This window comes from Chelonia mydas, chromosome 11 (genome assembly GCF_015237465.2).
Source record: "Chelonia mydas isolate rCheMyd1 chromosome 11, rCheMyd1.pri.v2, whole genome shotgun sequence".
NCBI classification, from domain to species: Eukaryota; Metazoa; Chordata; order Testudines; family Cheloniidae; genus Chelonia; species Chelonia mydas.
Genome location: NC_051251.2, coordinates 32,169,585 through 32,195,170, shown reverse-complemented (window position 1 = coordinate 32,195,170; position 25,586 = coordinate 32,169,585). Strand labels below are relative to the sequence as shown.

Sequence of the window (25,586 nt, the reverse complement as noted above, 5' to 3'; positions counted from 1 at the left end):
ATCACTCCAGATATGGCTCCGTTACGGAGCAAAGCTCCACATCGGCGGGGCAGCTTCCCAGACTCTTGGTGCCACCTGCATCATCAGAACTGAAACCTGCCCGATGGCTCCAGGCCCAGTGGTCAGGTTCACGGTACCCCTGGAACTCGTGGGGGTTCACCCAACCCTCCCAGTCTGCCAGCTCGGCATTAGGAGCCTCGGACAGGCCAGTGGCATCGACAACCCAACTCCCTGAGGCAGGATAAGTCCATGTGGACCAAGGGGAACAGCCTGCTGGACCACCAGTGGGTGTCGTGGAACCCTTGGTACTGGCCTCCTCCTCATAGTCGCCGGATGAGACCATCGCAGAGCCCCTCACCTGGTTCCTCTGGATGATGCTAAGGCACACCAGGAACTGTTGAAGAGGGTTGCGTCCAACCTTGGCCTGCAGGCAGAGGAGTTGGAGGAGCAAGTGAACTCCCTGTGTGATGTCCTCTTCTCCACAGCCCCTGCTAGGGTGGCCTTTCCCCTTCATGAAGGGGTATTGAAGATATCCAGCGCCTTTTGGCAAACCCCCTCCTCTTTGCCCCCATTTCCAAATGGCAGAGTGTAAGTACTTTGTCCCGACTATGGGGCACGAATACCTTTACTCCCATCCTGCCCCAAATTCCCTGGTGGTTGAGGCAGCTAACCACAGAGAACACCAGGGGCAACCCGGAGCTACCCCAAAAAATAAAGACTCCATGAGACTAGACTTGTTCAGATGAAAAATTTATTCCTCGTCTAGCTTACAGTTGAGGGTGGCTGACCACCAGGCCCTCCTTGGCCATTACCACTTTAATATGTGGCAGACCACAGCCAAGTTTGAGAATGCCCTCCCGGAAGGTTCCTGTAAAGAATTCCAGACACTCCTCGAAGAGGGCACGGCCGCTGCCAGAGTGGCCCTTCAAGCAGCATCTGATGCTGCAGACTCTGCCGCCCGCACCATGGTGTCCGCCATTTCCATGCGGCAAGCGTCCTGGCTGCTCCTCTCCGGGTTGTCCTCCAAGGCTCAGAAGTCGATTCAGGACCTCTCCTTTGATGGTCAGGCCCTGTTTGCGGACAACAAGATAAATGGGCTGAAGAACTCACGAACCACCCTAAAAACCGTTGGGCGCTACGTTCTGGGCTCGGCCCATAAGCGGTTCAAACCACAGCTTCCCCAGGGGCAAAGGAGTCATCCCTGGCAGGACCAGCTGCACAAAAAGCCCAAGGGCTACAGATGGTGCATGAGCCACTTGCTCCCACCCTCTGCTCAGTTGGGCTCGACCCACTCCAAGCAAGGAGCTAAAAAGTCGTTTTGAGGGTTCGCCCTGGGGTGACCTACCAGTCTATTTCCTGGATCCTATTTTACCAGTTTTTTGCAGCCACCTTTCCTTTTTCCTCCCGGTGTGGTCGACGATAACTTCGGACAGCTGGGTCCTCAATACAGTTGTTTTCCTGGTGATGGTGACATCAGCAAGATGAGCCTCAGAGATTAAGGCCTTGACCTCGGAACTGCCTTTCACAGTGTTTTATAAGGACAAGGTCCAGCTGCGGCCCCACCCAGCCTTCCTACCGAACATGGTATCTTCCTTCCATATGAGCCAGGATGTATTCCTGTCTCTGTTCTGTCCTGAGCCACACAAGACTGCTGAGGAGAGGCATCTGCACGAGCTGGACATCCAGAAGGTCTTGTCTTTTTACTTGGAACATACCAAGCCTTTCTGTAAATCGACCTAGCTCTTCATTGCTATGGTGAACAGGATGAAGGCCTTCCAGTTTCTTTGCAGAGGATTTCCAACTGGATCACGTCTTGCATAAAGACCTGATCATCAGGACCCATTCGACTAGAGCACAGGAGTCTTCGTTGGCCTTCCTGGCACACATCCTGATCCAGGACATCTGTAGAGCCATGACGTGCTCCTCAGTCCACACGTTCGTCTCATTATGCCATCACTCAGCAGGTCAGAGACAATGCAGGATTTGGCAGAGCTGTATTATAATCTGCGCAGCCATGAACTCCTATCTGCTTCCACAGGAACTGCTGGAAGTCACCTAATTTGCAGTGGACATGAGCAAGCACTCGAAGAAGAAAAAACAATTACCTTTCCGTAGTGGGTATTGTTTGAGATGTGTTGCTCATGTCCATTCCACAATCTGCCCTCCTTCCCCACAGTCGGAGTTTCCAGCAAGAAGGAACTGAGGGTGGGGGGAGCTGGCGGCACCCCTTATACCATGCCATGCGGGCGCCACTCCAGAGGGCACCAGAGCTGCTCCACTACGGATACTACTGGGGGGAAAACTTCCAACACCGGTGCATGTGGCCGAGCACACATACCTAATGTGGAATGGACATGAGCAACACATCTCGAAGAACACAAGTTATTGAAAGGTAACTGTCTTTTCCTGAAATTACCAGCTGTTTCTGGGCCAGATGATTCTCAGGAGACTGGGCATGTTGTGGAAGGGATTTGGTGTGGCTTTGCAGCCTAGCAAGTTCCCTGCGCTGGGTCACCTTCCCGTCTAGTGGCTCTCAGTGCACCCAGCCTTTGCTGCTTAAACTCCACATGTCAGCAGCAGCCCTCTGAAGGCTGGCTCTGCCTCTAGAGCTGTGATTGGTTAGAGGTTCGGAAGAAAATCCTATCTCCTCTTCTTGCTTCCAGCTCTCTTCCCACTGGAGGATATAGATGCCATTCAAGAGATGACTGTGTGGACTGCTGGAGAGGATATCTGCTGCTGCAGGGAGGTGGCAGAAACCCAGAGTCAGAATTTAGGCTGGGAGACAGGCCTAGGGAGCAGCCTTGGGGGTATGGTCACTATGAGCTTGTGCTACATGCAAGAATTGGCCATTATCCCCGGGAAGGGAGGTGCCCTAATAAGTGATTAGACACGGAAGCTCAAGGGGCAGTTTGGACTGTCTGCCCAGTGATGGGAGTTCAGGTTCCTTCCTGAAGCATTGAATTTAATATACTCTCATGAACTGCCCCTTTCAGTGACGCTGTGATTCTGTAATAAAAGTGTTGGACTGATCTGTGCATTGAACTGATTCCTCTGTGAATTCCTGCCTCCCCAAAGGCTGTAGGTCAGGATGTGTGAAGGCGTGATCAGGGTGTTCATGCTAAGTTAATTTACAGAGGCTTCTCACTGACAGAATTGTTGAGGAGCTACTCCACACCCCTTCCACAACAGGCCAAAACTGCTGAAGACTGATCAGTCCAGTGCAGATCTAGCTAAGATAGAAATAAGAGACTGACTGCATCCCTTACGATATTTTTGCATAACAATGGGTTGGATTTGGCCCGATTACTTAATTTAAAGATGTTGTGAATTGAACATTTGTATTAGGTTTCAAGATAACAGTGGGTATCTGCTGTGTAGTTTAACTCTGTCAATTTGCCTATGTAATGGTAACTAGAATAGCCATAACATGGCTGGCATGTAATTAGATTCACAGTAGCCCATGTTTCCTTTCTTTTGAAAATGACTTCATGTACATTGTACATGTCTCATTAAAGCTCTAAATAATCATCGAGCTTGATCCAATGAATGAAACAAATTCCAAACAAGAACAGTTTCACAAGTGTATACAGGCTATGCCTTAAACTATTATCATTTATTCTGAAAGCAAATTTTACCCGGCAAATCAATCCATGAAAAAGTCTATTCTCAATTTGTTGTTTATTCTTAGAATTATTTCTATACTCACAATAAATGGTGTGAAGAGTAAAATAAAATGGAAGAATATACACACTGAAAAAAGAAAGCATCATGGCAAAGTATAAATCGGAGTTTTCTACCATTTACCTTCTTGAGACCCCAGCCTACAGTTCTACTTCAGCAAAATTACATAAAGTTTAATGGGAATTTTGACTGAGAAAGAACTGTAGGATAGACCCTTTAACTCTGATCTTGCAAACAAATACACAAGCTCTTAACTTTACACGTGTGAGTAGTCCCAATAGTTTCCCAGACCTAAAGAGCTCCATGTAAGCTTGAAAGCTTGTCTATCTCACCAGTAGAAGTTCATCCAATAAAATATATTCCCTCATCCACTTTGTCTCTCTAGTCCCCTTTAAGTCTTTAGGGCTATTCTCATGTGTATAGTTAGTTGCATGCATGAGTGTTGGCAGGAGTGGGCTTTTGTTTGATAGTTTTCTGTGTTTAAAAAGCACACCACATTCAGTAACAAATTTCTCATTTGTATATTGATAGCTAGGTTTGAGAATATAAGTGTAAATCCAGAAGCATGGATGTTTCCAACAGCTGCATGTAGAACACATACTAAAAGATGATACAGTATATGTTGATGAGGGAACATTTTTAAAAGAAAAAAAACCAAGATATTTTAACTTGCATTTACACTAGTGCTAATGCTGCTTTATTCTGTTTTATGTATGCAGCAAAATATTTTTAAGTAGAGGGATATCAGAAAAATAGATTTCTTGATTAATGCTATCAGAATAGTAGAATACCCCTTCATAGAAACATATATAAAGGAGTAAATATTAAAATATCATTACATTCCATACATTTCAAAGAGGTTCGTAACAAATGTACGGTATGTGGGAAGCAATCTTCACTCACACACTCTTTGAAACGGATTTTCCTGCCAAGCTGTAAACAGCAAACCTGTTTGAGAGAAATGCCTAAAAATAAATACATATCATGAACTCCTCTTTGAATTTCATGTCCTATCACTGACCATAGAAAGCTTTTGATATGGAAGTACAAGAAGATTATATGAGAAGTCTGGATTGTAGTAAATATAGTTAGCACCCTTCGTACCTTTTATAAGTTCTGCCTTCCCTGCATGAGATTGTTTGTTATCAAGCCAGATGATTAGCAGTTGATGAGGATGTTCTAGTTGTGTCCAAAAAGAAGTATCTTTATGACACTAAATCTTTATTTTCTGAAACATCTTTGGTATCTTGCTGTTGAGAAGGCCTGTTTGTCTGCTGTACTTGTCTGACATATTTGTGTTAAGCTTTCCTTTCTTTATCATCAGTCCTATACCTTTTTGTGATGCACGGGCTGCATATAGTAGAGCTTTGGCTACTATAAAAACAAAAGGAAGGTGTCCTGGCTGCACTGGTTGAGCAATGTTAGATGTAGCACCACATACAGCTCTTCTTGGGTGCTCTTAAGTTGTATCCACATCCTTGTGCTCCCTATGTGAAGCTCAAGGCCACAACTATGTGTTCTTTGCTACAGACTATGCATATAGAATATGCATGTTAACTGCACTGGCCGAGGAGACGATCAGAGGATGAATTGTGACTTTGGAGAGTCACAGTTTCCACCCTGCTCCCCCCTTATTGGGGAAGCAGTAAATTACTTCACCTCTTCTTGTGGAGAAGCTTACTCCTCCTTGTGTATTCTCTTCACCCTCTCCTCATTCCCTTGCTCTCAGCAAGGAGCATTGGGCAAAGTAGCCCTTGCTCTCCCCATCATAGTCCTGTAGGCCTTACCCCTTCTTGCATCCCTTTGTGGTCAAGTAAGGGCTCTGACAATCAAGCCGAAAGAAAATGTTGCTGTGTCTGTAATATAGATAAATAATATACTTCTGTCACTATCTCCTTCACCCTGATTCTCTCTCTTCTACTTCTGCATTAAATTTTGCAGCTACAGTATTCCATGAACAAGTAGGTTTTTGCGTTTACACATTCTGTGCAATAAAAATCCATGGTCATGAAATTCCATAGAAAAGCAAAGCATAAAGTTATCCAAAATGGAGGGTGGATACTTCTATTTACACATATTTAACTAACAATCATTCTTTCTTTCACATATAAGTCATGCTATATCAAAGTATTTTCTTGTGTAATTATGAGAATTTATTTTTTAAATCCCTTCCCATTTCAGAACAAAATTTATGAGCCTCCTGTAAGGGAATAAATCACTTATGTACGTAGCACTTGCACATAACATAAATAATTCTGGCCAGGAAAGAAATTGAAGAGAAAGAAATTGAAAAAAGTCATTAGAATTGACTTGAGATTGAACAACATTAAACAAAACTGCTTATGTTCAATAAGCTTTTTCAGGAGTACTCTATTCAGTTTATTCAACTTAGACTGCAATAATTAGAGATTTATTAGATAAAACACTTCAATCAACATTTGCAGCTCCAGTGGTTAAAATGTCAAATCATACCGTACCTTGTATTGCAACAGAGTGTAGACTGCAAAAATAAAAAGGAGTTAATAAAATTACATGCTGGAATAGCATAGATGATAAAACCAGAGGCAATGTACAGAATTATTGATTAAACTTTTGTTAGGCCATGATGGACTAATTTACATCTCATATTTCAGTCTGACACTATCTTCAGATTTAACCATGATGTTATCTTCTGAGAGCTTCAAGGTTAAAACATTGCAAACCTTGCCTTTTGTTTCTATAGCTTAATTTATTTACTTTTTTGTTAATATCTAACTGTAAAAATGTTAAAGCTCTTGGTAAACCAAGAAGTAGCAAAATAAATAATCAAATACAAATCACAGACAACTAAAAGATTTAAAGGTAAAAGGAATATCAAAACCATGACTAGTAGCAAGAGTAGACTTCCGTTAAACACATTTCTAAAGAATGTAAAAAGCAGCTTCGGCTAAATAAACTGTTTATAAATTTAAACAAAATTAATTCTAGCAGCTTAATTCTGTGTTTAACATCAAAATAATGCCTAACAATTGGAAAGTGTAAGGCTACCTAGCTGCTCTTCTGTATCGAAAAGTTGGATTACATTCTTTTCTAATAGTTTGTAAGCTACTGCAGTGCCCCATAAAATAACATTATTTTGTCATACCCACAATTTAGCTGAAAAAAAACACTAGTGATGTATTTTTAGCTTGATACAATTTTTTAAAAAAACAAAACTATTTATCTAAACAGGAAAAATCTCACTAAAAAATCTGGTGAAAAAACTCTATCCTGAAAGCAGAGTGGTCTCTGAAGTGGTGGCATTTGGGTTAACAATGAAAACTGCTGTGATAGAAATTTAATTTTTATAATTTCTTGATTTTTTTTCTTAAAAGTTCTTGTTACTAGTCATTGAAAAATGTTTTTTTGTTGTTTGCAAACATTAAGGAGCATATCAACACATTGAAATGTTTTTCTTAAAACTAAACATTGTAGTGTTCTTCTATTCTCAGTACTGTGAGCTCAGTACAGTAGCATCATGTGTTTGGACAAATGAGTTAGCAGAGGTATTAGTAGCTAATATGGGATAAAACTCTACATTCCATACTCATGCAAATCTCCCATTTTCCACAGAATTTAATGGAAGTTTTGACTGACTATGGAGTTCATGATTTGACCTAGCAGCGTGCTCTATTACCAGCATTAAAAAGCACAAGAAAATCAGAGGGTGTAAAACGCAGGGTGTAGAATCAAATAGATTAAATTTAGTCAGGACTCTCCTGAGTTCCTTCATTTTAGCAATTAAATTTCAAACAATAGCACACACAAACTTGTAATCATTTTATCTATCATATCAAACTATCATAATTGTACCAGAGGTTTTTTCCCTATAATTCCTCAGGGATCAGTAAACAACAAAAGGTTGTTAAACATGTATTTATTGCTAAAGGTCTCTGTCAGCAGTTTTGTAGACATCACTATGATATGGGAGTACCTCAGGTTTCAGAAGTTGTCTAATAAGCAGTTTGAAAGTAGAATGGAATTCACAGCACCCTAGTGATTCTAATAGTGATGCACATATTGCATCAATGAGGATTTATACCATAAATATATGTTTAGTGAAAATACCATGTGGAATTGTCAGTTTTTCTTAACTAAACCAACCTTTCTGTTTTAAATGTCCCATATGTAAGCTGACCATTTAAAACTGGACAGTTACCTATAACTATAGGTGTAGCAGCCAAGAATATCTGATTAATTTGATGTTTGTGCAAGTAAAGATACAAAGGGATAAAGATCATGGAGGTGATTTTTCTGTAGCAACAGGGAATGAATAATGTATATAATTTAATACGGCTGTTTTATACAAGCATATCTTTCTGTATCCTTTAGATAGGGTAAAATTTTAATTGAAACAGAATAAACTGTTGCTGCAAAAAATGCATTGATTCCATATTTTGTACATATTATTGTCCCTAAAATCACTCTGAATAATACATTATAAATCTAAAATATTACTAAAAGAATGAACATTTATTACTACCTAGTAAATAGAAATGCTTACACTGAAATACTACTTTAGATTTTTTATAATATTAATTGCTATAGACAAACTTGCATTTTCATCTTATGCCTAATGCAACAACATTTGCAGTTTTTGTTTTTATATCTGCCTCCTATGACCTCTGTTTTATTAATCTCATTTTTATTCTCCATGTAACCCACAGCATTCCCTTATATATTAAATTTTATTTATGCCTTTTAAATTTGAGTACAAGTTGCTGTCAGAAGAAACATATTCTCACTTTTAATTATGCCGAGAACAAAAATGTAAAGGACCCAAAAGAATCATAAAATGCAAAGGGATAGACCATTTCAGTGGATTATATGGCAAATGCTTCAATACAGAGGCTTAACAGTCCCATATGTTATAAAGTTTTGTAACAATTGGTCAAAGCCACCTTACATTCTTCTGTACTAAATTTATTTTTTCACAGTATTGTTGGCCTAAAATCAGTTATTATATCCAGTATTCTTAAATCCTAGCCTTCTGAAAAAAGGTATTAACCAGTTTCTACAAACTGTCCTTTTCAAGTGATTAACGTGAAAAATTTGTATTTAGATTTTCTGTCCAAATATTTCCAAGTGGCAGGAAAACTTTGATTCTTTAATCTGAATAGTCTCTACCTCCCATGAACCAGTTTTATTAAAAGTCTGAGTTTGAACTTAATAATACTTTAACATTTTATATAATGAGATTCATCTTCAAAGCACTTTGCAGACATTAACTGATTAAACCTCAGAATACCCTGTGAGGTGTCAGTACAGTTAGCATTATTAACTAATATGGAAAGGTTAAATAAGAGGGGGTTGCTGTCTGATCCAGGATTAGAGCTGTGGTGGTCAGACCACAGGACCATGCCTTTCTCCCAAAATACCTCTAAGAATAAGGCTAAATATCTTAACTCAAAGCTGTACTTAATGCAAATGTTGGAAAACGTCAGGGAATTTTTTTCTGTGTTTTGGTTTTGTGTTTTTGTGATTCAGTTCAAAGCAAGAGGGATTTATCTGTCCATTTAAATAGTGATTTTCATGCAAAATTATTTAAGTGTGCTGTTCTTTGAAATGTGACTTGATAAATGGGGTCATGGGTTCTATGTGTGTTTCAGTGGTTTCTGTGTCAAATTTGCTGCATTTACAAGAATTAAAAAAAAAGCTAGTCTATCTGCAAGCCCTGCAGATTCAGCCTAAGAACTGAGGGTTGAGCTGTGTTCTTTCAATTGTATGCATTATCACCAATAATAAAGATTCTCCATGTGAAACTCACTTAAGTATTATGATGGAGGAGGAATTTAGAAGAATTTCGCTCACTCTCCTACAGTTATATTTAGTTCCATGCTAACGTTACTAACAAAAGTAAAGGGTAGTAAATGTTTATTTTAGTCAGTAAAATAAACTGACTACTCTCAATACACCCAGGGAGCAGATCTCTTGAGTAACAATGTACCATTTTTATAACATTTTTATTTTTGATCATAACTGTACAGAAAGTTATCATAAACATTTTAAGGAGAGTGATCACTTTAGATAAGCTATTACCAGCAGGAGAGTGGGGTGGGGGGAGAGAAAACCTTTTGAAGTGGTAAACACCCATTTTTTCATGGTCTGTGTGTATAAAAAATCCTCACTGCATTTTCCACTTTATGCATCCGATGAAGTGAGCTGTAGCTCACGAAAGCTTATGCTCAAATAAATTGGTTAGTCTCTAAGGTGCCACAAGTACTCCTTTTCTTTTTCGAGAATACAGACTAACATGGCTGCTACTCTGAAACCTGTACAGAAAGTGTTATTTAAAATAAATCTACTTCCCCGTCCCATAACTGTCCATAGCATTTTGCTAATTGTCAAAAATATGTAAATAATAATGGCCAAGGTATAGGATATTTTCTAAGAAATACCAACGAGTTTGGGGGTACTGGAGGCCCAAGATGCAGCAGAGGAGCATTTAACCAAACCAGTCATTAATTCCCAGATATGCTTTGCTCTGAGAGCATTTTAATTGCAGTAAGGGCATGGATTTTTGTATACAGCTTTAATGTATTTTGGCTTTCTAGAGACTGACCCGTGTTCTGGTGAATGGAACAAAGCATAAGTAAAAGTGGTGTGTCCTGTGAAGAGTCACAGGGCTGAGGGATGGAATCTTCAACTGGTCAGGGTGCTGGCATGGCCTGGCTGTAGCACCTAATACAGGATATGTAGGGAATTCTGGATGTGGCTACTTTGTCTCTCCAGGTGACATTATGAGCCGGTAGATGCTCCCTGTGCCCTGGATTTACCACATTCCACATGTACACACATCACATTAGAGGTCGTCATCGAGCTCTGCTCTTTGCTGCTTTGTTCCCCACACAAAGAAAATGTATGTCTTTTTTCCACTGTTCGGATGTTATGTAAATAGCATTCCAGGATTGTATGCCCTATACAGTACCCAGATTATTTGAATCACTTCTCAGTAGTCCAGTCAGTGATCCTAGGACTGAAGACAGACAATTTGGAGGCTACTCTATGCAGCTCTGTGAATAGACCTCAGTCCTGCCCTTCAGCATGTCTCTTATTGCAATCCTAGGTCTTCCTTTCATCAAAAGATAGTTATGCAAAATTCTGAAGTTATTTTATAATGCAGACAAAGGAGATTATGCTAAAACCACCAAATTATTTTGACTACTGGGAAGAGTTCTGCCCCTGGTGTGAACCAATTTAGTTACATTGTCTGGCCCTTGGTCACTACAGGTGAAAGGCTGATGCTATACGCATTGTGCTGTCTTAACCCTCATGGCATTAGGTTCTTGAGGATTTATAGACTTGCCCTTGTATGATGCAGAAGAGTTGATTTTGATGTTAGAGAATGATTGCAAAGTCCATGTAAATTTTTTTCATTATTTTAAATTTCATATTTGTTGTGCAGAGGTATGGAATAAATCATGCAGACAAAACATGCATTACCAAGAGCAGCAAAATATTCATTGTTCGTGTGGGTGAGTGTGGGCTGGCAGGGACGAAGGTTACCACTTTGCCTGGGGGAGAAGAACCCCTAGAGCCAGTCCAGAATCTAGGAGAGCTCCAAATTCAGCATCGGTCATACCAGATGCCTGATTAGATGTAGTTAATATAATAAAAGGTGACATAATGTAGAAAGTGTTTGAGGAGCAAGAGAGACAAAGATAGCTGACCATTTAGTTGGCTGTCGCTATGTTTATGCGCATAGAATAACGTATGGCTGAATGTGCAGTGGTGAGATTTTTGCATGCTTCACTGCTTAGTGATGCAAGCCCAAAAGCTGTGTGCATTGAACACACAAAAATAATCTTATAGCAGTAAAGTTGCACACACTAACTTATTCTCTTTATAAAATGTATACATTGTGTGATTTAAAAAAAAAAAAAAAAAGTAAAGTCAGTGGTTTAAAATGTGTTCCATAGACATATACATTCATATTTATTTTTATATTAACTGCTCTTACTATAACTATCCAGACTTCCACACGGGATAGATCTGCATGGAATAGGTGTCTCCACTTTCTACATGCAGCCCATCACCATTCCGTCTACACTTTTTTGAATGGCTATAAATGGCAGACATAGCTGAGCTTGACTGGTGGAGAATTTAGGAAAATCCTACCAAAGGCAAGATACCTGGGGAAAGCATCTTGGGGTAAATTGTGTGTAAGGGAATGGCTACCTATGCCATCAACAGTGTTAGGACAGCACTGTTTTGGGTAGCAGGCAACAATAAGTGGGTTCAATTGTCATTGCCCTTCTGACACAGTACACACATTTTGCTGTGTGATTTGGACAGTAAAAAACTACAGGTGAACCATGATGTTTCTGTTTTGAAAAAGGGCTGTTACTGAGTGGCCGCACAGTGTCAGATTTATATCTTGTCAAACAGTTTTCCCTGCTGTGGGGTTGTTGGCAACTATACATCTTCAGGGAAGATTTAATAATGGCATGGTGTTCTGGACTGCTGCAGTCTGCAGTGACCCTTCTTTGTAGATGTGTGTTAGGATATATATGCTTATCCTTCTGACTTGATAGCCTCACATTTGGAGCAGTTGCCTATCAGTCATTAGTACGCAGAAGAATCTTTTGCTCCTGAAGAATCTTTTTTCTGATGTGCTGAGGCAGAATGACTCCACTTTGGCTAAGCCATCCCCACTTTTTCGGAAAGGGTGCACTGATGTCTACTTTAGAGACCAATTTGGAGCATGGCCATCTCTTTTAAATGTCCATTGCTGGCACATGGAAAGCTATATAAGAAATGATTTCTGTCACAGATCTCGGAACTGCTCACGGACAGGATGATTTAACTCTGTTTACAGTGCTGGGGATGGCAGTTTCTCCCCATGCCTTCTTTTAATTCAAATGCTTTAATTGCTGTGGTGATTATTAAGATTATATAACTAGTGCTTTTCAGATTCTTAAATTGTTCCATTGTAAGTATAATGCATGGGTTTAATTTTCTTTCCTTTCTGTTCTATTTAAGGAGAAAGAGCGGTTAAAGCAAGAGAAACGCGATGAAAAAAGATTAAATAAAGAGCGTAAACTGGAACAGCGAAGATTGGAATTAGAAATGGCTAAGGAGCTAAAGAAGCCTAATGAAGATATGTGCTTAGCAGACCAGAAGGTAATCATAATAATGTAAATTTACTTTTTATTTTCTTGCCCCTTTTTAATCCTGTTTCTCTCGTCTCTGTCTCTTGCCATTGTGTCAATAATTAATTTTTCTTACTGCAGCTGCCCCTAAAAACATTCTAATTTTGCCTTAGATAACTGTATTTGCAGTATTATCTATATACTTAATGTAAGCATTAACTAAAGGGTACTACAAATACAGAGGCAATATTGTTTTAGTTATCTAATGAAATTACTTTTGAGACTGCCAAAAATTCACATGCTTTCCTACTTTAAAATATTAAAGTAACCATCACAATTATTACTATAAAAGAATTGTAGTCTCTCTCACTACATGAACCTCAGCTGGAGCCTTCTCCGTAGGCGTGGCCTCTCCTGGGACTCCTTTCCCCAATGTAATCCTTCTCCTGAGCTTGAGTGTTCCCTCAGGACCTGTCTCAGTTCCCAGTTCTGTCTACCAGAGAGCTACTTTGGAGACACAAGGTGGGTAAGGTAATATCTTTTGTTGGACCAACTTCCGTTGGTAAGAGAGAGATGCTTTCGAGCTTACACCAACAGGAGTTGGTCCAACAAAAGATATTACCTCACCAACCTTCTCTCTCTAATATCATGGGACTGACACAGTGACAACACTGCGTTCTTTTTCATTTTATAAGATTTATAAGATTCACACACACACTTTTATAGTGCTTTATAGTTCAGAGTAGAGTCTGAGTGTCACATCTACCCCAACGTGTCAGTAGTAAATAACGTGTTGCCCCCTACAACTATGAAAATAGTGGAATTATTTCACCTTTCAGACACCAACCTTTTGTAGCTTATTATTAACATCAAGTCTTGTAAGTTATAGTGATCTTGGAAGATCCTACTGAATCTCATTGTTTTTCTCTTTGATTTTCAGCCTTTGCCAGAGTTGCCTCGCATTCCAGGACTTGTTCTCTCTGGAAGCACATTTTCAGACTGTCTCATGGTGGTGCAGTTCTTGCGCAACTTTGGTAAAGTTCTTGGCTTTGATGTGAATATGGATGTCCCTAATCTAAGTGTTCTTCAAGAGGGCTTGTTAAACATAGGGGACAGCATGGGAGAAGTACAAGACTTACTTGTAAGGCTCCTCTCAGCTGCTGTTTGTGATCCAGGACTAATCACAGGATACAAGGTAAAAAAAAAAAAAAAAAGTCCTAAACACCTTACAGTGGTAAACAAATAATATTAGTAATTAAAGTAGTAATAGTAACCATTAAAATCACCCACTTTTCCTTGGTAGTCTCTCTTCCTTGGACTCCAATAACTATTTTTTCCTAGTGCTTCTCCTGTCTTGCTGACCACTCTTTCTGTTGTACCTTCAGTGACTCTTCTTCCTCCTCACTCTCACCCTTTGTCAGTATTTTCCAGAGATCTATCTTTGATCCTTACATTCCCCCTGTTCCCCATACATACCTTCTCCCATGATCTACCATCACCTCTATAGGTACATCTTTGATTCCTCCTGTTTCTTCTACCCTCACCTCCAGGTTCTCGGCAAATCTTATAGCTGCTTCCTTCAAAATCTGCTCCTTCCCCTCTAACCCTATTGTCAAAACGCTGATTGACGCCATGATTCTCTCTACCTTTTTTTTTTTTTGCTTGGACTAATGTAACCTTTTACTGAAGCCCTTTCTAAAAATTCTGAATTGTGCTAGCCACTATCTATAATTCTCTGACAAATACCATTTGGCATGTTGGTCTGCTTTTACTTAACCTATTTAGTGTACATTAGTGTTATTTCAGTTTTTTGAAACATACAGTGGATGCAGGCATTTTGTTGCACTGTGCTGTCTCAACTCAACTTTAAGTTTGGGGTTGGATGCCCTAAATAAATTTTAAAAAGTATTATTATTAACCATATTGTATTATTGGGTCTGTTATAGTATTTTGTTGTTCTTATGTAATTACCGAAAAACTTATTTTTTAGGCCAAAACTACTCTTGGGGAACATTTGTTGAATGTTGGTGTCAACCGTGACAATGTTTCTGAGATTCTGCAGATTTTTATGGAAGCTCACTGTGGGCAAACTGAGCTTACCGAAAGTCTAAAGACCAAAGCTTTCCAGGCACATACTCCAGCTCAGAAAGCATCGGTACTTGCTTTCCTTATTAATGAGTTAGCATGCAGCAAAAGTGTAGTGAGGTAAGATTTTCTAAACATTTATCCATGCTGTACAAATATACCATATAATGCATAATGTGTATATCATATTTTGTTATTGTAGAGTTCTGTTAGCCCCTGCTGCAGCAAAGGGTGAGAGCTGATTTCTGTTATAACTCCCTATTTTCATATACTCAAAACTTTTCTAAAGAATTACCTTGGGAAATTTAAAATTTTCCATGCTTGGTTTATGCCCAGAGGGAATGTTCTTTTCAAGACTTTGAGCAAAATCTTTGAGTTATGGAAGATTTTAAAGAAATGTCACCAGCTCCTTTTGGAAATAACTCAAAAAAGGTTGAACAGCTAACCTTTATGCAGCACCCTGTTTTTTAATCCAAATACTTGCCTATTCCTTCCTTTACGTACCAGTTGGATTAATAAGATCATCAGCGGAGGTGGCATGGCTGCTTACCACTATAATAATTCAGAATGAGGCTGTTTGTAGGATTTCTTTGTTGCAGAAATTGGAAGGTGTGTAGTGAATGAGGCAGGGGGTTGCAGGAAGAGGAAGGACAGTCCCAGGATTAAGGAAGTTGAATGCTGCCCTGGAGAAGTGTAATGTATTCCTGCTTCTGCCACAGTGTTCATATGTGATGCTGGGCAAGTCACTTAAATCAAAATGTTCACAAATGGCCAGTAATTGTATGGTGTTCTTCGAATGCCAGTCCGTGTACATATTCCACAATGGGAAGCGCACTCAGCAATTTGCACACATCAGAGAATTTTCTAGTCCGCAATCCCCACTGGGGGGAAAGAAGGGACCGTTCCAACTGCCTCAATACAAGACTAATGCAGTGCCATCTTTGTGGAGGTGGAAGGTGTCTCTATCACAGTTAGGTCCGTTTGGCACCAGTACTGAGAGAATTTTTTCTAAGGGCTTGTCTACACTAACACTTACTTCAGTATAAGTTATGTTGCTCAGGGATGTGAATAATCCACACACCTTAGCGGTCTAAGTTACACCAGCCTAAGCACCAGGGTAAACAGCGCTATATTGGCGGCAAAATTTCTTCTGCCAACGTAGCTACATCCTCTCGCGAAGGTGGTGTTATGCTGGTGGAAGAGCTCTCTCCTGTTGGCTTACAGTGTCTTCACCACACTCGCTGCAGTGGTGCAGCTACATCGGTGCAGCTGTGTGCTGTAGCACTTCTAATGTAGACTAGCCCTAAGTTTTGAGGCACCCTCAGCATCCGACAGCCTGGTAGTTTTTATGCTGCCTTGAAGCCAGATCAAGGGAGGGCCACCTTTGCCTCTTCTCTTTTCAAGGCTTGCAGTCCAAATCTGACCTATCTGTATGCCTTCTAGATGAGGAGGCTTCATATGGTTTTGAAGCTTATGCTGCGACCGATTTCAACTACAATCAGTCGCCCTTGAGCTTAGATGCCTGGAATCTGGGCTTGGAGTCTCCACCTAGTTGCCTGCTCCATAAGAAAAACCCTTAGGAGTGGTTCCCTCAACTGCTGAGTCCACTTGGAGAAGGACCTGCAGAATTCACAACACTCCTGGGTGTGCCCCTGACTGAGGCAAAACAGACACCTTTTGTATCTGTCATCCACAGACATAACTGCTTTGCAGGATGGGCAGTTTTTAAGCATGGGGACTTGCCATGTTGGCTGGTACTGCCAGCAAACATAGGGAAAGGTGCCTTTCTCTATGGCATGTGCCTGCATCTATCTGACTACATTCTCAACACCAATGTGGAGGTAAATCTGAAGAGAGTTGCTCTGACATGCACTGCAGGTGGTAGAGAAAGAACTGAGACATGGTGGCTCTGCCCTTTATATCCTTTCGGAATGCACAAGGAAGATCTGTGTTGCAGTTTGTACACCCAGAGACTAGCCTACAGGGAGGCATACTGCCTAGGTGTATCAATTGTGGAATATCTATATGGACTAGCACTCAAAGAAGAAAAAGAGGTTACTTACCTTTTACAGTAACTAATGTTCTTTGAGACCGGTGTAGTCTGTATACATATTCCACTACCCACCTGCCATGTCTGCTACTTCAAAGTCCTGAAGTCACAGGCTCTCTCAGTAGTGAAGGAACTGAGGTAGGGTGAGGTGGCTTCTCCCTTTATATTGTCACGAAATGATGCATGTGCTGCCTCAATGGGAACTGCTAACTAGAAAATTCTCCAGCACGTGCACACTGGACATGCACTTGCCAACTGTGGAATATGTATATATGGACTACACATCTCAAAGAACATCAGTTGCTAAAAGAGGGTTACTTACCTTTATACCTAATTTTCTGGGTGTCCAACATGAGACGCCTAGAGCCAGATTTCAAGGTTCTGATTGCTCACGACTTCAACTAAAAGCGATTGCAGCTGTGCTTTCAATGTATAATGCTCTATAAAAATGCTAATTATTCTGGAAAATTAGGGCCTAGGTTTCTCAGGTTGGGTATCCAAAGTTAGTGGACACTTTTGACAACTTGGGCCTTAATGTCTCTGAGTTTGTGTCCCATCTGTAAAATGGGGATAATACCACCTCTTCTCTGAAGACTGTTTCAAAGATAAATCCATTAATATTTGTGAAGCACTTAGACACCATGGTTAGAGCACCATAGAAATGCCCAGAGGACATTAATAATTTTGTGTTTGGTCCTGGATTTGAATAGTCTGTGGCAAATAAGGCCTGAGGCTACTGAGGATTATAAAAAGAAATACTGAATAACTACTCACTCTTATTTCTTTAAAACCAACTCCTTCTCCTTACTCAAAAACAGCTGAAGAGATTTCGCTCAAAGTTTTTAAAAGAATAGCCACTGTGTGTGAAGTCCAAGTTACACTTGCAACCTAAATTCTGATATTTCCTAACTTTTGAGTGCTTGCCTTTGCAATCGTCCTGTTCTTTTAATGAAGTGTTTTTGGATGTAATTTTTATATATATAATATATAGTGTGTGTATCTCAGACATATGCATGTTCTTGGTTGGTGATATTTCATAAACTAATTAAAACCTTTGGGTTTTTTGTGTTTGACAGTGAAATTGATAAAAACATTGATTATATGTCAAATTTAAGAAGAGATAAATGGATGGTTGAAGGCAAATTGCGGAAGTAAGTTATATTTCCTTAAATATTTCAGTGTATTTCTTTTGTGTTTGTTTAAATTTCTACTATCAAGATTTGTTCCAAAGACAAAAATCAGCTAAGTTGTGTTTTTAAAAAAAACCAACAACAAAAAAACCCAGTAACTGCAATACTTAATTAAGAAATGATATTAATTTAACTTGTCCCAAGGCCAGTATTTTACAATCGTTTAAAGATGCATGAGATTCAGTGGGTTACTATGCCTCAAAATTGGAAGAAAATCAAATCCATTTTGCATTCTTTGAAAGAAATAAGCCATTTTTTATTTGAAGGTTACTTTAGCTGTCAAATTGTTATTGATGTTAAGAGACTGATTGGACCTGCCACACTTCTCAATTTTCAATTTAAATATGCTTATAAAGGGCCTGATTGTTGTTACAATGGACACCCTTAAAAACTTGCCAGTTACTTTGATAACTAACTAATGCTACCTCACTATTTGCAGTACATCCTCAGTGTTCCTATGGTAAGTGTTGGGAATAATGCAGATACTGAGGTAATCTCATCTGTTTACCTCAGGCAACATTGGCAAATTTTCAAGGGTAATCACTTTATGTCCCCTATTCTCCCATCGTACAAAACAAAATTCCATACAGCAAGCATAATAGCTCCATTTACCAGGAGGCTAGAAGGCAAAGAAACTGTGAATCACATGGGGTGTACATAGCCAGGCTCCACTCCCCTTCCCTTTTTCAACTTTGCCTCCTATCCAGGAAGCATTGAATCCTTTCTCGGTCCTTTGCTTCAGGTACTTTGTTTCTAATCCTGTTTCTCCTTTTTTTCCGTTTAATGTGTCTCAGAAGGAAGAAAGAAGTAAAGAAGAAGGACAAGAGGGAAATAGAGGAAAAAACCTGACCATTTAAAAAAAAAAAATTTTACAGGAAAAAAAATGTAGCTATGGACCTCCGCTAATACTGCAGGTTCCCAAACTACATAGGTGTAATGGCTTTATCTCTTGGGGCAAGCCCAATCATTCTCCCATCTCATCTGGATCTCAACAGGCCAGTCGTCTCCTATGGGTATGTAGTCGAAACAGTGCTGCAGAAGCTCTGATTTAGCCAAGAAATCTTAGCCATCTTTATCTCCTCAGGGACTCCTCGTTCTTATCTCTCTCCCTTCATCAAACTGTCATTTAGATCAGTGGGCAAAGGGAGACAAAGAGCATGTGGCTGGCTGCAGAACCAATGAGTTCATGCTTCTGGGCAGAACACTGAAGTACCTCAGGCAGGGTCTCAATCAAATCCTTCAGATTTGCTGTTGCTGTGGGAGACCCACAGTAGATTAGTTTCCCTTCTCAGAGAGAAGCCATCTCAGTTGTAAACCATAACCACAGATCAAGTGCATTGTTGTGTTCTTTTTGGGACTCAGGGAAGGAATGAAGACCAACATTTTCACAATTGACTAGTGATTTTATGTGTCTCTATTTTCAGGTGCCCAACTAGAAGCATGCCTTTTAGAGGGCATGTGCGCTCAGTACTTCTAAAAACCTTGAGGTATCTCAGGGTGGACATCTAGAATTTAAGGTCTGTTTGAAAAGTTAGACCATGGAGACCTATTCTTTTCCCTTGCCTGATTCCAGGAGTGTTGCAAAGATCAGCTCAGATTGTATTTGTCATTTTCTTAATATAGGTAGGTTGGTACCTAGCTGGCCCCGTATCTTTGGTTTGCAGCCCCAGTAGACCTTGCATTAGGTCCACGCTGAGGTCAGATTATGCAGGAGGTCATTCCTTCAAACACCTCTTTCTGTATGTGCCTGGAAGTGAAGAGGATTAAAGGGACAGCTTTCTGAGACAAAGCTTTCTCCCCTGATTGGGCTAAGTGGCCAGACACAATCAGGAAACGTTCCACCTTTGTCACCTTCTGTCCTATTTGGAGCATTTTTGTTAAGTTGTGCTCTCGGGAAGAGTTCTCATTGGTCACTTCAACATAGTGACTGCATTTTACCAGAGTTCACCAGGGCCTTGGCGTGCACATTGGTCACTTGCTCCTTACAACATAGTGACTGCATTTTACCAGAGTTCACCAGGGCCTTGGCTTGCAGAATGCTGCCTTTTGGTGTCTGTGGTGCCTTCTTTGATTCATTTCTCTACTTTTCATTTTCAGTGTTATGCAAACCTCGGTTTGTATCCTTAAGAGTTTTATCTGTTCATTTTCTTTCCACTGAAGTGGTCTTTTTACATGCCCTCTTCTCTTTTAGATGCATTTGAGAATTGCGTTCACTGGTTATTGAACTTCTTTATCTGCTGATGTTTCTGGACAAAGTTGTCCTTCAGATTATCTTTGGATTTTTATGCCTAAAGTTTTGAATTTTATGTTAGTCAGCCTATTCATTCACCTATGCTTTTGCCTGATATGTTAACTCTTGTGCACAGAAAACTTTCCAGACTGGTGGTGAAGGCTGTAAAATTTTACTTCTCTTAGAAAAAGGATTAAATTTTCTAAAGTGCTTGAGTGACTTACGCTGTTAAGTCCCATTTTCAAAAGTGACTTAGGCATTGATGTTTAGTGAGACTTAGGTGCCTTTTGAAAATGGGACTTAGGTACTTGTCACGTAAGTACTTTTGAAAATTTTACCCAAAGTGCATTAGAAAGTTTAAAAATCTGTTTCCATGAGCAAAAGAAGGGTCTAAGATCTTCTACATCTTCTAAATCTTCAAGTGGATTAAAGATATTTTTAAATATGTTCTACCAGGACATTTCTCACTGTCAGGTCATGGCTACACTAGAGAGCTTACAGCGATGCAGCTGCACCACTGTAAGCTCTCTAGTGTAGCCACTCTAAGCTGATGGGAGAGAGCTCTCCCGTTGGCTTAACTATTCCAGCCCCCGCAAGTGGCAGTAGCTATGTCAGTGTGAGAAGTTCTTCAGCCGACATAGCGCTGTCCGTACTGGTGCTTATGTCAGTGTAACTTATTCACTACTCTATGCGACATAAGTTATGCCAACATAAGCTGTAGTGTAGACATAGCCTTAGTCTTCTAAAGGCACTATTATCTCTTGAGCAGTGAGAACTGAGGCAATGATAATTGATCTACTCTGTGTCGGAATACTGCACAGTCCTCACTTCAGTTTTTGACCTTCATTACTGGCTAGATACATGAGCATTCTGGAGAGCTGTCATTTTTGTCAGTGTTCTCTCTCTAGGCTGCTGTTTGAGAAGCCACCTACTTTCACACTTCTCATTATAGCCACTTGCTGTATGGAATGTTGTTTCGTAGGATGGGAGAAGTAGGGAAGTACGACAAGGAAAAATTACTTGCTGGTAATTGTGTTTGTCGTAATCCTTTCACTTTTCCCATCCTCCTTCCCTCCCCTCTTCTCTAACAAAATATTTGCCTTTTCTACACGCTTTTTTATATCTACTCTAGATCAGTTATATTTTTGACCTGCTCTTTAAATGACTATTTGAGCCTGGTTATATATATCTTCTATGATTCAGTGTGTTTGCCTGCTAGCTTCCTGGTAGGTAGAACTATAACATTTGCTCTATGGAATCTTTTTTGTAGGATTTTGTAGAAGAGGAAGGTCTACAACAATCATAAATACTGGTATGTAACTTTCTCATTTGTTTCTTAAGATTAACACATCTGTTAACCTCTTAGTTACTTTAGCTGGTTACGATTTCTTAGAGAGAGTGTGTCCCGAATGTGAAAAGACCAGTCGAAGCATAAAGACTAATAGAAACATTATGTAAAATAGACTAAATACACCTAAAAAAGTTCTATTTTAAAAAAAATACAGGATCAAGGGTCAAGTTTACTATCACCTTGCTAGCACTAAGATTACTTCAGCAAAATGATGTTCTTTGTTTTACTATCATCAGTTCTCAGCTTTCCCAGATACACATGTTTAATAGTGACTTTTTTAAATGGGTGGGTAAAATGCAGATTTCAGCAGGTGCAGTGCAAAAGAAAAAGAGAAAAAATAATAAATTAATAGAGAAGGAAGATTGAAATGTGCTCTTCTCTCTAGCTTACAGGGCTGGCTATTTAAAATTCCTCTTGTCCTGCATGTCTTTTATACAGGCGTTCAGTGTTACTCTATAGAAATTACCCTGAAGACAGGAAATCCAGTGCAGAACTGAATATATTTTTAAGGGTCAGAATTCTGTATGAAGTGTTCTACAATGTGAATTTCTTATGTCAGTCACTGGTAACAAACAGTGAGATAGCAGAAGGTTGTCGTAGGACAGAAGTAAATTTGAGTTTAAAATGAGTGGTGCACCTTGGAATGAAGTACAGAGTAGAGTATGTGTATGCTACAACTACAGTCAGTAATACCACTTGCACATCATGTGTTTAAAGGCTTAGAATCATTCATGCAAAGAAAACCGGCAAGAGAGATACTACAGTGGGTGGTGAAATAGGAGAAGAACAGCATTCATTGGGTACATCCACCCCAGGCCGCAAGAGGAGACGGAAGGGAGGAGACAGTGATTATGATGATGATGACGACGATGATAGTGATGATCAAGCAGATGAAGATGATGAGGATGAAGAGGACAAAGATGACAAAAAGGGAAAGAAGGCAGAAGTTTGTGAAGATGAGGTAGGGAATATTAATTTAACAAATAACTTGTTTTTTAAATGTGAAATAATGGAATTTTCTTTCCACTCCTTTATATGATAGATTTGAAGACAACATTTGTCAAAAAACTTATAAAAAGGAAAAAATCATAAAGTGAGATTGTGTCAGATTTGTTTTTAATTGTTTGATATTTTAAGTTCTTTGATAGGCTATTCTTTTCTTTATTCTTTAGCCAGGTGTCTTTGGTTTATTTTTTGTTTGCATGTTTTGGCGTACTCTTGATTTTCATTTCTCTGAGGACTGCCTTCCTGCTATCTGATGTAGACTCTTCAAAGAGGAAAAGACTAAATCAGATCCAGGGAGCCAAATATTTTCTAGTAAATAATCATGAAAGTAGCTTTCCAGAGAGTAGAGAAGGGGATGTGTTAATTATCAGGATAGCTTCAGTTTAGTCATTGGTACAGAGAGAAATTATAATGAATAATATCCACTATCAGAGGGGTAGCCGTGTTAGTCTGGATCTGTAAAAGTGGCAAAGAGTCCGGTGGCACCTTATAGACTAACAGACGTATTGTAGCATAAGCTTTCATGGGTGAATACCCACTTCGTCGGATGTATGTAGTGGAAATTTCCAGAGGCAGGTATAAATATGCAAGCAAGAATCAGGCTAGGGATAACAAGGGTTAGTTCAATCAGGGAGGATGGGGCCCTCTTCTAGCAGTTGAGGTGTGAACACCAAGGGAGGGGAAACTGCTTTTGTAGTTGGCTAGCCATTCACAGTCTTTGTTTAATCCTGAGCTGATGGTGTCAAATTTGCAAATGAACTGAAGCTCAGCAGTTTCTCTTTGAAGTCTGGTCCTGAAGTTTTTTTGCTGCAGGATGGCTTCCTTTAAGTCTGCTGTTGTGTGTCCAGGGAGGTTGACATGTTCCCCTACAAGTTTTTGTATATTGCCATTCCTAATATCTGATTTGTGTCCATTTATCCTTCGGGGGGGATGGGGAGGGTATAGCAGGGCTGCCAGCCGTGGACAAAGCAGGCAGTCAAACGACGTTATAGGGGAGCATCACATAATTTTAAAATAGCGTGTTCTGTAATGGAGCAGGGACATAAGATCGAAACAAAGTTAAGCGAGACGATGTTAAGTGGGGAGTTACTGTATGTGTCACCTCTAGTCTATTCTTCTTTGTTCTCATCTTTCTTTTCCCTATAACATCACAGTGCTTTTAATACCCCATAGTATTTCTGTGGACAATGGCAGCGCTCACTCAAGAAATCCTACAGAAGTATATTCACATTTAACCTTAATTATCTTTCCTCCATCCTTTGGAAAACATAAAGCTATTAATACTAGAGCTCACCCTTTAACTGGTGGTGACAAATTCATTTAGCACCTCGTGCTTAATTTAAAAGCAAAGGGCCGAATTAACTGGTCTCCCCTCTACAATGCCTGGGAATTGTGAGTGGGTAATTATAAATCACATTTGAAAGGGAAAACCACATACAGCACATTTCAGGAGAGCTGGTCTCTTTGTATTAATTTAGATATAAGGTGCCACAGGACTCTTTGCTGCTTTTAAATATCCACTATGAAACTGAGGTGTCAGGTGTGACTACAAGCTGAAAGAAGGGAAGGGTTGTTTGTGAGCTTCAGCTGAAACTCTGTGTGTGTGTGTGTGTGTGTGTGTGTGTGTGTGTGTGTGTGTGTGTTTAAAGTTACAGAATAATTGAAATTTGTTGGAGAATATGACCTTTGAGTCTCTAAAAACATAGAGAATCCCTCTAGGCAAAACCATAAGTTACAAAAAGACACAAAAACAGGAATATACATTCCATTCAGCACAACCTATTTTACCAGTCATTTAACAAAAGGAAATCTAACGCATTTCTAGATAGATTACTTACTAACTTAACAGAAGTTCTGAAGAGCATTCCTGATCTGTTCCAGCAAAAGCATCACACAGACAGACAGACCCTTTCTCCCCCCTCCTCCCCAGCCTTTGAAAGAATCTTGTCTCCTCATTGGTCATTTTGGTCAGGTGCCAGCAAGGTTATCTTAGCTTCTTAACCCTTTACAGGTGAAAGGGTTTTGCCTTTGGCCAGGAGGGATTTTATAGTTCTGTATACAAAAAGGTGGTTACCATTCCCTTTATATTATGACAGCGGGTCATTACGAATATTTATTACCTTTTAAACTGAACTGTCTTTGTTATAGCAAACTGAGCTTTTTATAGAAGTTCCACAGAATCTCAAGCAACATCACACAAGTCCAACAGTGTGGTCTGGTGGAAGAAGCCTGGGAAAGGAGCCAAAAAATGCTAAATTTGAATCCTGCCTTTTGCTCTAGTTTGCTATATGGCCTCCAACAAGTCACATCACCTTTCTTTCTGTCATTTTACCAATCTGTAAAATAAGGTGGTCGTATTTCTTTACCTACAGTACCTCACAATTGTGTTGTGAGAATGACTGACTAATGTTTGCACAGTGCTTTATATGCAAACTAGTGGTTACGCTCAAATCCATACAAATACCTTTGATTAAAAAGTAAACATCAGCTGCAGGAACTCTCCTTCTGGCCACCATTCTGGATTGTGTATTGAATTACAGTAATCCCTTCGTGCTGTCTTTCTGTCCTTGTGAATGAATATAGGAGATACTGCCAGAAAATCTTTGTGTGTGAATGGTCCCATAAGCAAAAAAAGTGAACCTTTAGAAACGCAATCCTCTTTGAAATACAAAATATGAATAGCTTGCAAAAAAAGGACAGTAGACAATAATGTTTAAGCGGGAAGACCTACTTCATAAAGTCTTATCTGTGAAGATTGGAAGACTCCATTGACCTGTGTGTCTTCTTTAACTCACAGCCATATCAAGCAATCCTACAGACTTCTGATGTCATTAAATGCAAAAATGAAATTTGAGTTTTCCCTAAAACTATGTTAAATACCACA

At 39.7% G+C, this 25,586-nt stretch overlaps 1 protein-coding gene across 39 annotated transcripts in view; it reads left to right on the top strand.

Moving 5' to 3' along the window:
* The window catches only part of BAZ2B (bromodomain adjacent to zinc finger domain 2B), a 277,531-nt gene that overhangs the window by 214,637 nt on the left and 37,308 nt on the right, over positions 1-25,586 (top strand). For all 39 annotated transcript variants that reach the window (XR_006284740.1, XM_037913210.2, XM_043524903.1 and 36 more), the window contains 5 exons: positions 12,682-12,822; positions 13,732-13,986; positions 14,782-14,996; positions 18,003-18,077; positions 22,415-22,658. Coding sequence is in view for 38 of the 39 variants with exons in the window: in XM_037913210.2 (XP_037769138.1) it covers positions 12,682-12,822; positions 13,732-13,986; positions 14,782-14,996; positions 18,003-18,077; positions 22,415-22,658 (930 nt within the window). In the remaining variant the exon portion in view is untranslated. The remainder of the gene's footprint in view (positions 1-12,681; positions 12,823-13,731; positions 13,987-14,781; positions 14,997-18,002; positions 18,078-22,414; positions 22,659-25,586) is intronic.